This window comes from Ictalurus furcatus, chromosome 21 (assembly GCF_023375685.1).
Source record: "Ictalurus furcatus strain D&B chromosome 21, Billie_1.0, whole genome shotgun sequence".
NCBI lineage: Eukaryota > Metazoa > Chordata > Actinopteri > Siluriformes > Ictaluridae > Ictalurus > Ictalurus furcatus.
The window spans coordinates 17,005,832-17,020,489 of NC_071275.1; the positions used below are offsets into that span (position 1 = coordinate 17,005,832).

General features: G+C 38.7%; 1 protein-coding gene and 1 long non-coding RNA gene across 4 annotated transcripts in view; both read left to right on the forward strand.

The window, feature by feature from the left end:
* Window positions 1–2,230, forward strand: part of si:ch211-236d3.4 (protein FAM107B) — a 40,645-nt gene extending 38,415 nt beyond the window's left edge. For all 3 annotated transcript variants that reach the window (XM_053653074.1, XM_053653076.1, XM_053653075.1), the window contains one exon: window positions 75–2,230. In XM_053653074.1, the coding sequence (XP_053509049.1) occupies window positions 75–191 (117 nt within the window). In that variant the 3' untranslated portion in view covers window positions 192–2,230. The remainder of the gene's footprint in view (window positions 1–74) is intronic.
* A 3,565-nt stretch (window positions 2,231–5,795) lies between these two features.
* LOC128625202 (uncharacterized) lies at window positions 5,796–9,906 on the forward strand. Its single transcript, XR_008388895.1, has 3 exons — window positions 5,796–6,308; window positions 6,655–6,711; window positions 9,151–9,906. It is a non-coding gene; the product is annotated as an uncharacterized LOC128625202 (long non-coding RNA).
* The last annotated feature ends 4,752 nt before the right edge of the window (window positions 9,907–14,658 follow it).

Here is a 14,658-nt window from a genome sequence, read left to right on the forward strand (position 1 = left end):
GTCTGAACTTGAACCAACTCAGAAAGAATCTATACTTATCATTTTCTAAGAGTGTACCTGTATGTGTTTCCTAGTTGGAGCAAGAGCAGGAGCGTCAGGAGGAGTGCTCTCGCAGTGCTCCTGAATTCATCAAGGTCAAGGAGAACCTGCGCAGAACATCGCTCATGAGCACTGGAGAGAAAGAGGTGTAGAGGATGAGATCACAACAGATCTGTGTGCTTCTTTCTCACTCTTTCTGTCTTTCTCACTTTCTCTGTCTTACACAAATATATGTTCCTGCTGGACAAAACTTGTGTCACCAGAACCTTAATGTCAACATGGAAGACAGAAGATAGAGCTCCAAAGCTGAAAAAAGGACATAAATTGAGTTGAGATTGTCTTGATGGATTCAGACATTTTCTGAAAGTCTTTTATTCTGAGACAGACGTGGTCATTGGATATGAACGTTCTAATGACGTTGTGTTTCTCTGCAGAGGGACTAGAATGTCTTTTATTAACTTCTAACTTCAGATCTTTATACCGTATACAATCAGTATTATTACATGTCATTGGATTCCCAACTGCCAAGTGCACTGCACATCCAAGACATTTGAGGAATCAATGGCTGAAATACAATGGCTGCGTCCGAATATCCCTACTACCCTACTATACAGTAGGCGAGAAATTCCCAGATGACCTACTGCTTCGGCCTTGATGCTTCAGTATGGAACCATTGGACACTGTGGATACTGCGCTGTCCCATAATGCAGTGGGACTGGCACAGAAGAGCTGTCAGAATCCGGGCTGCGTAGTACGTCCGGATTGTATTCATGCTTACCACTTATTCTGATCAGTACGTACTGTATCAATGGCCAAGCAGTAGGTACTGAATCGAATGCAGTAGGTACTGTCATAGTACGCGATTTCGGACACAGCCAGTGTTTTTTGTTTGTTTGTTTTTTTTCCCTGATGTATAACAATCAGCACAAGTCACTTTTGTTCATAAATGGAATGAATCACATTTCTCACTTCGGATGTGAATATATCTACAAGGCTGCACGCTTGTGCACGTGTCTGCTAAAATCGGACCGTATCCTAATTACTGTGAGATCACAATGAATCAGTGATGGCAGACCTGCCTACCTGGAAGAGGAGTAATGCATCGACTCGCAAAAGGAGGTGGAGTAAAAATGCAGTAAAAAAAAAAACTTATTTGATATAGTGCTTTTCCAGATTTCTTGTCTAATCAATCCGTACAGGATTTTGGGGGGATTTTTTTTGTGATTGTTGCAACCCAAAATGCTCGATTTTGCTGTGGGTTTTTTCAGAATTTGCAACGCAGCTTGCTGAGTTTTTCTGTGCTTTTATGCGGAAAAACTACTTGAATTGGCACGGTCTTTCCCACTGATGTTTGTTGGTAAACAAGACCTTTTAACTGTACTCATGTTCGACGCACGTGAATCGTAGAGGGCTTTGATCGAATGTGCATTGTGATGACGTCACATGATGCGTCTAACGCAAATCTGCTGCAAATCTGCGGTTATTTAGAAAAATTGCAAGCTCCTCCGAATATTGCGGAGTTTGCTTGATTTCGCGTTAATGTCTGCGATTGCAGAAATGTTAAATCCTAGAGGGACTGGCTAATTTCCCTCGGAGAAACTGCGAAATGGTTCCGCGTGGCTGTTGATTTCCTGCTCAAACTGTTTAAATGTGTCTGAGCACTGACCGTTGAAATTATTTTTGAAATGTTAGGTTTAAAAATTTTTTACCGACAAACTTTTTTGCCCATTTTTCTCTTTCAGCCAAAAACCAAAAAGTGCCGTTTTTGACAATTTTCCAAAGTCAGGTTGAGAAAAGGCAAAAACATTACTAATATTGGAAAGAGGCCAGGGCTTCCAGGGAGTGTCAGTTAATATTGGAGTGTTCAAAACACGTATCGCAACTGTCAATCATAACAGATTCACATGTTGGCTGGCTCGTCTGCTGTTTTTAGACTTCTGTTTTTGCAGATTTCTGAGTGATAACTCGTAGTTTCCTGCTATCGTGTGATGTTACAATGTGAATCTCCTCCTCAAAATGTGTGAAGGTTGGCAGGTCTGTGATGGTGTTAACCCAGGATTTTTTTTTTTTTTTCAAGACAGGTGTGTTGTGATGCCTAAATGTCTGCTCTTTTTTCCGTGCCTTTGTGAGAACTACAGAACAGACCATGCGGGCAGAGCGCCTGACTGTTGCTGCATTTCAATCACTATATCACTATATGTACTCATCATAATTATGTGACATATAAGTTAATGATGTATCACATAACAGCATGGCTTGTGTGTGTGTGTGTGTGTGTGTGTGTGTGAGAGAGAGAGAGAGAGAGAGAGAGAGAGAGAGAGAGAGAGAGAGAGAGAGCGAGCGTGCAAGAACTGTCTATTAAAATCACATAATAGGATAATCAGGAAGCAAATTCGCACTCTAGATTAAACTGACCATAACTTTTATGTATATAGAAAACATTCAGTATAAAGATTTTATTTCTTTATTCCTTTTTTTCCTGATGTTTTAGTCACGGCTGAGATCATTTTGAAAAGAAAAATGGATTTAAAAATTTGGATATATATATATATATATATATATATATATATATATATATATATATATATATATATATATATATATAAAATATATATATATAGCTTTTACTAGTTCTAAAAACATTTTGAATAACATAAATTACAGTTAAATAACAATCAATATTAAAATCATGTTTATTATTATTATTATTATTATGCTTTTATGTTGTAAAATCTTGGTTCATCAAACACATACACTGACATTTTTTGTTCTGTACCATTTCAGTACATTTAAATAATCAAAATCAATGACATTTTGATTGTTATCAACAAATGAAGGCACATAGACTAGCACACAATCCTGTAATATAGTGACAAAGTGTTATTACTTTATATAAAATAAACTAAAAGTATTACTATAGCACAGGCTGTTTCCATTTTTATTTTTTATTGTTTTCATTTTTTTTTTTAATGAAAACTTGTTCCCGTAATAGCTGAAAGAACATACACACAAAATGTGTTCCACTGAGTCAAACCAGTCATTTCACAATGTGCTATCGAGTTCAGTTGCACTCTTAACTACTCTCTTTAAACACTGCCAGGCATCCAGACCTCAGTGCAAGACTTGAGAATCACAGCTTCCTGAATGGGGAATTTCACAAGCCTCCAAAGTGAAACCATAGAGAATAATGGGCTTGTAAGAGTCATCTCAAGCAGCAGCCTCAGCACACACTGCAAACATACACCGGCGAGAGTGTTACACCTGGCACATCCCAGATTCCTGTAGAGGGGTTATCATGGTCAGTTTCATCCTAATGGCTCTTCCATGGACTGTTTTTCTTCCATGGAATGTCTCCATCTTTGCCTCCTGTCCAGCTTCTCGATGACTTCTTAATTAGAGGCGCAGGTAACACTACCCCCCGAAATCACAAGACCCTTTGTCCATGCAACCACTCTATCCACCTTCAATCTGTATAATCCCGAAAAATCTTCAGGATCCGATCTGTCGTGCTCTGGTGAACAAAGGAGAAATTGTTCGAGGTGGGACGCCGCTGAACCTGAACTGAATGATGGCACGGCTGAAGTAGTGGACCTGAACTGGAGCAGGTAACCGAACCGCATCGAGCTCCAGATACAGAACAGGTGTGTGATCTAAAGAGGAAAAGATACTCCTAGGTGTTTAGTCCGACTCATCCGACAGCTTCACTGACAGCTCCATTTTCTACCTGACTATGATGGTTTTCAGACATTCAGGTCATTTGAAATATGTCTACTTGGCACAGTCAGCTGTTACCTTCAGCTGTTAACCAAAAGGTTGAGAGATTAAGTCCACCTTGGGATGATGTGAGCATCTTTTAGGGCTTTGGGCCAGTAATTGGAAGAGTTTGAAACCCACACTCTTAGAAAAAAAGTTTAAGTTCAAGTTGAGGTTTTTTTTTTAAAATCATTGAATGGCACACAAGTGCATGAATTATGATGCTTTGTACATTCAAGTGAGACACCCAACCAAAACTAGTAAGTCTAATAAATATCATGGAAAAATCTCTTTGAATTTTTTAATTTAAAATGTAAAGGGTTCTTTGTATAGTTACAGGAGTTTCACTTTGTGAAAAGGTTTTTGTTTGGAACTTTGAAGGGATCTACACTGAAGAAATAATGCTTAAATGTTCTACACGTTACATTATTTACTAACTGCTAGATAATCACCAAATTGGGCCCTTGATATTGCCTTTAACCAGATATTTCTTGGATTTAATCATACCTGTTTTTCCTCTGGGTTCTCCAGTTTCCTCCCATCTCCCAAAAACATGGCCCATTAGTGGAGAGGTGGATTGGTTACTCTAAGTTTCCCCTAGGTGATAATGGACTGGTGTCCCATCCTGGGTGTATTCCCTTCTCACACCCAGATCATGGAATAGATGGTGATGACCAGGATAAAAAGGTTGCTGAAGATGAACGAAAAAACAGAATCATTATCTGTCATTTATTCTTAATTCAGGTAGAAATTTACAATACTAAGGTCACTGTTTTTCCAGATAAAAGCATCTCAAATGTTGTACTAGGGCACTGGAAATATAGTCTTGAAGATGTTTCACCCTAATAAAGCTTCCTTGCCTTGAGAACTATGAGACCACCAAGAACCTATAAATCCCTCTATTCCTCTAACATGCAGGGCTTTTTTTTTTTGGCATTTTACCTGCTGAAAACGCACAACCTTGCATGCATCGCATATGGTTCCAACCCAAGCACAATGTCCAGCACCTATTGAATGTCTTTGGCTAGTGCTTGGTGTTCAATATCCCCTAGTCATCGTGTTAAATACCATACAAATCATCTTTCGAACCTCAAACCGCATGCCCTGGTGGACAGTGGGTGGGTTTATGGAAATACAACACAGTTGCAGGTGTACCAGAGGGATAGATGCTTGAGGACACACCCCTATAGGTAGTGAATGGGTGGGGCCTGGTGGATAGATACGCTACAAAATTGTAGAGCTTGGACACTGTGTACGAGCACTCTGAGGAAAAAGGAAGAGATGGGACGACAGGGGGTGCTGGCTGCATCTCTGCTTATCCTGGTACTCATGGCCTACATCTGTGAAGCAGGTAATCCAATGTTATAGGTCTCATGGAGTTTAAAGTTTAAAAAATGTAATCATATTTGTTTTCCTAGGGAGTAAGCGTTAATGAGTTTCTGCTCAATTAAGCAGAACTGGATATGAACTTGCTAAAGTGGACTCTCACCAGCCATTTTCTTAAGCAGTTATTACTTCCAGTAAATACTTAAGTGACTAGAGGAGAGGAGACACTTTTTAATTGCTACAGTACATAACAGTTATGAAAATACTGGAGCAAAGGGATTCAGAATTCGGTTAAGTATAATTAAGGATAACTCTTCTATTTCCTATTACTCCGATTAGACCAAGCAGCTGCATACACAGCTGTACAGTTATGGTTTTTAAGTTGTACTGATATCTTTTATTATCTGTAATGCATATTTAAAAAATACATCATTTAGTAAACTAGCATACTATAGAGTAATTCTTATAGCATTATTATAGTACTATTATTACAGTATTATTCACTTGCATTATTTAACTTGGGTGATTGAACCGCCCCGTTATATAATTATTAGAAATATCATTTTAAGCATGTTTTTAAATGTGTTTTATATTTTATTTTGGTGACGTTGAGTAATATACTTAATTTCTACAAAAGCAGTAGTACGTGTATATACAGTGTGACTGAAATATGTTCAAAGTACCGATTAGTAGCAGTTCAATATAAATTCATATTGAAATGTGCTGTAAAAATAAGATGATATTAAGTATAAAACTATTTATATTGACTTATAGAAACTTTTACACAAAGGTTAGAAGGAAAGTGGATCATTAGTGTGTATTACAGATCAAATGTTTGCTGTATATCAGATGTTCCCAAATCCAGTGCTTAAAATGTCATCTTCTACTCATCAGATAATTATCAAAGCTTTCATATGATGAATTTTTTGGAAAACACAAATCGGTAAATATGTAGAGCTGAACATGTTTGCTGTGGTGTACTTTTTTCATAAGTTCAGTGGACTTCTTGGTTGAAACCACTCATTTAAAACCATACTAATAACTAAGTGGACATTTCTGCCCCAGCATTGCTCAGAAGGTCTACGGCCGCCGATTTTCTGAGGTCCGGCAGGGAGAAGAGAGCCGCTCGGTGTGTGAACGGTGACTGCAGCTCAGAGAACAGCGAGTCCGAGGAGGCCAACTCCGATTACGTGAGTGTGTTTTGCAACACCGGGCACACACTTACAAGCTTTTACAAGCAGCCCTTTGGCAGTGTGGCTTACATCACTGGGCACAAAACCAACTCTAACCTGCGATGAGCCAGTGTACAAGTAGATCACTTCCTCGGGACTATATTTCAGTCCTAAGCGTGAAGTCAGCACTTCAGAATTAGGCAGTCAACACTTCATGCCTTGGTTTATTGGCTTTTAATGTGAATATACACATGAAAGAAAATGAGCAGGAATTTGTACATTTTACTTGCTGCTGATATTTTTCATGTGATGTAAAAAAAAAAAAATGAAAATGTTTAAATGTCAGTTTAAATGTCTGTTTTAGGAGCAAGAGAACTCAAAGATGCTCTTTCCAGGTGGATCACAAGTAGGGGTGCTCAAGGTAAGACACTGCATGCCTGAAGAAAAGTGCACAAATGTAGACACAAATGTGACCATATTCTCTGAAATAAGCTGAATTTTTGCACGCACTGCTCTTAGAGTGTGATCTACATTATGACATACTGTGCTATAAGTGTACTGTAGGGGCAGTGGTAGCTCAGTGGTTAATAGTATTGATCAAAAGGTCGTAAGTTCAAATCCCAGCACTGCCAAGCTTCCACTGTTGGGCCCTTGAGCAAGGCCCTTAACCCTCAACTGCTCTGTTGTATAAATGAGATAAATATAAATCGCTCTGGATAAGGGCGTCTGCCAAATGCCGTAAATGTAAATGTACTGTGCTGTAACACTTTCACTCAGAAACTGAGAAGACTTGGTGCTCTATCTGAGAGGCGCAGAAGACTATTTGTTCCCTTTCTTCCTGCTCACCTCTCGGCTGTGATTACGTGAAAAGTAGCCTGTAACTAAATCTGCCCTCAGGGAAATCCCTTGTTGCTCTGTCTCGCTTTCACCATTTCTTGCTGTCGTTCGCTTCTCTCTCTCACACCTTATACTCAGTACGCTTCCTTTAGCATGGAGGTGCTAACTAAATCAATAAATTAATCATTCAAGCATTTGCATGCACTCTTTCTCCTGCTTGCTCTCAATATGTGGAAGTCATAATGCACAAACAACAACAACAACAATAAATCTCATGCACTGCTGAAAAAAACGCAGTTTAGTCTTAGTCTACCAGGTTGGCCAGCTCAGCTTACCAGGTCTTATGGGATCTGGAAACTTGGAAAGAAGTTAGACTTAAGTGACACTGGCCCTTTGTGGAAAGGTTTGGACACACTTATTCAAATGGTGCGTTCAAATGTAACCTGTGAATTTGTGCTTTCATTATCAGAAGGCGTACCCAAGATACGTTGGCGTTGTTAAAGCAGACATCTAACGCAAATAAAATTCGCCCTTTAGAATTCGCTTCATGCCAGTTTTCTCTAGTGAACTTCATGAGCCTTAGTCTTGTGAGACATTATATGAAACCAAGTGGCCAGGACTGTTTTCTTTTGTTGGTTTAAAAACAAAAGGAGGAGCTGCTAATTATTATGTAGAAGTTCTCAGGAGATTGTAAGTTTGAATCCTGACAATATGACAAGAGTTAAGAGTTAAGTTGGCCGTGCTCTCTGATTGGAAGGGATAGTGTTATTCTCTACCCTGTCACTCGGCATAACACTAAACTCATGCCTGTGAACTCATGTATGCGAAAGAGCGCAGTTAACGCTTTGCTCTGAGTGTGTACAGCTGCCCTGTGAAGTAGCAAGGGCACAAGAAAGGGGACAGAGAAAGGGTAGCTAGCTAGTAGGTGAGAATCGGCAGGTGAAAATGAAGTATTAACAAAATAATAGAGCTTACACTAGACTTTTACCTCAATGTTTTCTTACTGTTGCTTGCCACACAACTGGGAAAAAATAGCCATCTTGTCCACAGATATACACTGCCAGTTAGGATTTTTCTTGTTAGCAATATTGGCAACTCTGGTTATAAAGATAAAAAAAATAACAGACATGAAAAGATAAACTTGTGCGTCCATAGTACAGATATGGTACTAAAGCAAAAACAATGAACATTATTCACTTTTATGGTCTGGTAAAAAATTTCTTTCTTTCTCTCTGCTGTCTTGGATTTTCCTGTTAGCAATGTTGGCAGCTATGGTTAAAGTCAAGACAACATCAGAGCTGCTGCTAGGCAACAGCATAAGCTAACTAACTGAGGCTAAGTATTTGGCTAGCTAGCACAAAGCCATTAAGATTTTATGACAGACAAAGTGAAAGCACATTGACAGGAAACAAGGAAAAGCTGTCAGGAATATCAACATTTCTCTCAGTTTTGTTGGTAAACTACTTACAATGGGCTTTCTGTGGCTGAAATGAGACTCTAATTACACTTAGCATCGACTGCTAAACAAAGTTTCAACGGCTTGGTCATTATTAATACTGAGCAGCTCAATTAGGAAACGTAAACTTTTATTTCGTGTTTTTAAGTCATAAAGATTCAAGATAGAGGGGAATTTTCTCCTAAACACAATAAACACAACCCTATTTGTATGTAGCATTAAGCTATTAGCTAAAATTAGTGTGTTTGTATCTATAATGGCAGCCTAGACAGCTACAGTTACATATGGGCTCATTTACTTCCTGTCTATCAGGTGATCTTCAGGTAAACTAAAAATAGGGAATGTGATAAAAACACCACTGAGTGTTTACCTCAGCCCCGCTACATTTCAGTGAAACGTCACCTCATAACACATTTTAGCACCTTAGCTCTCCATCATACTCAGTTCAAATTCAATTCAGTTGTGCCTTTTTGGCACAAATGGCTTAAGTTACATGATTGCATAATGTAATGTGCTCGCTCTCTCTCTCTCTCTCTCTCTCTCTCTCTCTCTCTCATTGTCTCTCAGGCCCCTTTCGGAGGTTCCAGGCAGGAAGGTTCAGGTATGTAGCCCTGAGGCAGAAATTGTGTGTGTAAAAGTTGAAAGTGAGCCTGAGGCGAACCTGACCAGGAAAGCCCTACGCTTTTGGATGTAAGGAGCAACACTCAACATGCAATACCAACACGCACGCCAATGGATCACACAGCGGGTTGAGAATATGTTACTATATGTTTAAAAAAAAAAAAGCATAGCAAACGTAAAGTCTTATATACCTATACATATTAAAAACACAGTGACTTTGAACCTAATATGCCTAATTTTACATTAGAAATAATTAATATTATACATATTGGTTGGCATTATAGCCAGGATATGATTTTTTTTTTTCCTGAAGTACATGGATAAGATTCTCGTAATAAGTACATTAATGTAGACAAGGTGCTGCCAATCTTGGTGCTTTTTGTAAAAATAAATAAATAAATAAATAAATAAATAAATAAATATATAATGCTGCTGATTTTTCTTTTCCGATTCATATTAACTTGTTTCTCTAGAGTAGGTATATGACTCTAAAGCTACATAAATGCAAAAACAACTGGCATTGTTCACTTTTCTCAGTTTATATCTTTCATACAGTCTTGTCTGGGTCTTGCACCATGGCATGAATTTTGATAAATGATCACAATACAATGTACAGTAACTAGATTTGTAACCATTTTACAAAACTAATATGGGTAATGTATCTATTATATTTTATTCTCTATTAATATCATCTAAGCTATTTCATATCTCTCCTTCTTAATGAATGAAATATTAAAAGTGTTCAATAAATATAGTAAATATTTCCTCTGGTTTTGATTAATTTTTTTTCAGTGCACCTGTTCAATATGTTAACACAATTTGTTCTTTCTAATTTTGTAAGGATACAGTGCCTTGCATAAGTAACCCCCCCCCCCCCCCCCCCCCCGCGACCTTGATCTCGCATTTGATATAAGGAGCACATCATAAAAACTATTATAAGCTATTCCAATGCTATCCTGAATTATTTTTTGTAACCTGTCATGTAAAGATGATCAATCCTCGCATCCACTGATGTGCAAAGCGACATTAATTAAGATCTGATTGGAAATGCATTCTTCTTGGTAGTGTTTATTATCTTTTATCTGGTGTCTGCTGCCATCTTCTGTCTGCTACACATCTTGCATAAGTGTTGCCCAGTGCTTTTCAGAACGAATCCTTCGACTACACAATGACCCGGTTCTGTAGCTGAGAAGTCAGCATTTTGGGGTTTTGCATGTCGTGCAGATTTTCCTGGAGGATGAACGCATCTGTGGTCTCGCACGGGTTGAGTGACAGAATGCTGAGCTCATTTAGAGGACCACTAGAGCAGGTTATGAGGCGATGCCAGGCCGAAGCGTGGGAGCCGACACACTTCAACGATTTGAGGAATGAGCCAAGCAAGGAGGCAGGACAGGAGCAGCCTATGGAAAACCAGGGCTGTGAAAGCAATACTGTGGAAGAAATAAAACACCTGCATTTTTTGCACACTGTTGTTTATATCCATGGTTCTGAACATGGGGCCTGGGTCCCCCAGCAGTCCATGAAGCATACCGTACCCTCCACTAATATTGGCACCCATGGTAAATATGAGGAAAGGAGAGTGTGAAAAAATGTCTTTATTGATTAACCTTTTGATCTTTTGTTTTTAAGTCACAAAAATACTCTTCTCTCATGGATATAAAACAATTGCAAACAAACACAGGTTTATCCAAAAAAACTCTTTGTTAAATATAGGTGTGCAACAATTATAAAAAAAATACTTTGTGCTACCTCCCTTTCCCAAGATAACAGCCCTGAGTCTTCTCCTATAATGAGGATGGAGAATACATGGCAAGGGATCTGAGACCGTTCCTCCATACAGAATCTCTCCAGATCCTTCAAATTTCGAGGTCCACGCTAATGGACTCTCCTCTTCAGTTCACTCCACAGGTTTACTATGGGTTCGAGTCAGGGGACTGGGATGGCCAAAGCAGGACCTTGAAATTTGTGGTCAGTAAACCATTTTTGTGTTGATTTTGATGTATGTTTTGGATCACTGTCCTGCTGGAAGATCCAACCACGGCCCGTTTTAATCTTTCTGGCAGAGGCAGTCAGGTTTTCATTTAATATCTGTTGATATTTGATAGAGTCCATGATGCCATCTATCCTAACAAATTGTCCAGGTCCTCTGGCAGAAAAAAAGCCCCAAAACATTAAAGAGCCACCACCATATTTAACCGTGGGCATGAGGTACTTTTCCATATGGCTACCTCTCTGCGTGCACCAAAACCACCTCTGGTGTTTATTACCAAAAAGCTCTATTTTGGTTTCATCTGACCATAGACCCGATCCCATTTCAGTAGTGTCTGGCAAACTGAAGACACTCGAGTTTGTTTTTGGATGAGAGTAGAGGCTTTTTTCTTGATACACTTCCAAACAACTTGTGGTGATGTAGGTGACTTCAGATTGTAGTTTTGGAGACTTTCTGATCTCAAGACACAACTAACTTCTGCAATTCTCCAGCTGTGATCCTTGGAGATTTTTTGGCCACTCGAACCATCCTCTTCACAGTGCTTTGAGACGATATAAATATACGACCAATTCCAGGTTGATTCATAACAATTCCAGTGGACTGGAACTTCTTAATTATTGCCCTGATGGTGGAAATGGGCATTTTCAATGCTTGTGCTATTTTCTTATAGCCACTTCCCATTTTGTGAAGCTCAACAACCTTTTGCCGCACATCACAGCTATATTTCTTGGTCTTACCCATTGTTATGAATGACTAAGGGAATTTGGACTATGTGTTACTTCATATTTATACCCCTGTGAAACAGGAAGTCATGGTTGAACAATTTCCTGTTCCTAGTCACCCAGGTGTACTAAAAAGAATGTAAAATAACAATGGGAATATACTTCAAATATATTTTTCTCATATGAATTCATAGGGGTGCCAATAATTCTTGCACACCTATATTTAACAAAGATTTATTTTTATAAACCTGTGCTGTGATTGCAATTGATTGATATCCATGAGAGCAGAGTATGTTTGTGAATTTTTTTTGAAAAAAAGATCAAAAGGTTAAACAATAAAGACAATTTTTCAGGATTCTTTGCTCATATTTACCAAGGGTGGCAATATTAGTGTAGGGCACTGTATACAGGGGACCGTATTTGTTTGTTTTTCATTTTTATTGTTATTTTGTTACAGTGGTGGAAATCACAACCCACCATTATCAAAGTTATTATATTTATTAATTATTTCTTATAGTTATTTACCAGCTCGGCCAAACATGTAGTGTGCTTTGTGAATGGATAGTTCAGGAATAATAATCAAAAAAAAAAAAAGTGTAAAGAATAAATAATGTATAAATCTGTGCTGAGGGGGTATGTGGATTTTTTAAATTTCTAATACATCCACTATTTTTTTACTGAAGTACATTGCAGTTATATTGCATTCTTACAGGGCCACCTAGTGGCTTGGGGGCCTTAAGCAGTTGCTTATACTGTAACTAGAAACAGCCCTGCCTTTATACTATACTGCACCTGATAAGGAAATTGTATTTGACTACTAGGTCTACTACTTCTAGTTGAATTAGCTTTACTAAGCAATGCATATGCAATCCTATGGAATTGATCTATTAAGCATTCTTGTAATGTTATACCTAAATAAATGCCTACAGTATATAGACACTTACAACTATTACATTTAATTTAATGTGGATAAATACAATAAAGGAGTCTCAGAAATAAACCAAAATGGACCTTTTCTTGTCACTGGGGTGGTACCATCAAGCTGACATGTTTTAATATGAACCTGGATTTTACTTGGAAACCTTTCATAATAATTTATGTTACAGAACTGGACCTTAAGGATAAATTCTATAAAAGTATATTAAAGGTACAAAACATCCACAATCCTGTCCTCTTGCTGGTACCACCCCAGCAACAAAGAACATTTCTTTGAACTGATTAAACACCACTAGATGGCAGTAAAATGTTTAACAAAAAGAAAAATTCTCCTGGCCACCCAAGAGCGCTCATTAGTATTGTTAGCATCAATAATTCCCATCCTTGGGGAATGTCTTTATTTGCTGGTGGTGTAAAGGGGGGGGGGGGGGGGGGGGGTATGAGGACTAATATTTAAATCCTAAACACATCCATAATATGAATAACTCACACTTTTCCCAGACATGCAGGTGTTTTTTTTAGTATTACCTAATTAGCCTTGGGAGTAAACAAGGAACAGTAGTGACCCTTCAAGCAGCTCTCATTGCTTAACATGAGGTTCAAATCTGAGCTTCTCTCATGTGTGTGTGTGTGTGTGTGTGTGTGTGTGTGTTGTTGTTGTTGTTGTTGCTGTTGTTGTTGTTTTGTTGTTTACTCCACAGTCTCCAGTACTATGTATGGCCAGAAAGTCATGTGTCAAAGGTTGAAGTACTAACAGACAACATTCCTCAGAGACTTCATGGCTAAACTATGCTTGCCCAGTCATGTTAAGTGAAAATGTACAGCCGAATTTACGCCTACATTTTGACTGATTTGCCAGTTGGTAAATCTGATTAGCCCACAACTTTTAGTGATGAATGTTTCGTGGTGCCAGGTCCTGCTCCAGCCCTGACCCCCTGCTCCAAACAAACCTGATTCACATCATCAGGAAGGCCAATTATAACTAACTGAGGAGGGACAAAATGAAAAGAGGTGGAGCACCACCACATTATGTTCCAATACTGCAATACTGAATTCTGCATTGCACAGTGCTACGTTTGGAGATGTCGACCCTTTTTTTTCTTCTTTTTTTTAAATGTTATTAATAGTAGCTTACTTATATCCAGGGTTGTGTGATTACGTGTGAGACTTGAACAACAATAATGTGGCCATCTTACAGTATTGATCAATGTATAGAGTGTATAGTTTTAACCTCTTTCCCGAAGAGAAATATCTCATTCATTTCTAAAGGCATTGAGCCAAGCTTTGTCCAGCCTACTACCTGTAGAAAGTGGGACACAACCACTCTTTACTAGATAGCAGAAGGTTTTGGGATTTAAATTTAGTCCCCCTTTGCTGTCATAATAACCTCCACTCTCCCGGGAAGGCTTTCCACTAGATTTTGGAGCATGGCTGTGGGTATTTGCTCATTCAAACACAAGAGCATTTTTGAGGTCAGGCACTGATGTTGGGTGAGGAGTCCTGGGGTACAGTCGACGTTCCAGTTCATCACAAAGGTGTCCATTGGGGTTGAGGTAAACGTTTTGTGCAGGACACTTGAATTCTTCTACTCCAACCTGGGCAAACCATGTCTTCATGGAGCTCACTTTGTGCACAGGGGCACTGTCATGCTGGAACATCTTTGAGCCTCTTAATTCCAGTGAAGAGAAGCTGTAATGCTACAGCAAACAATTACATATTATACAATTGTGTGCTTCCGACTTTGCACCAACAGTGTCAGTGGCAACAGGGAAGAACCACACGTGGGTGTGATCGTCAGGTGTCCAC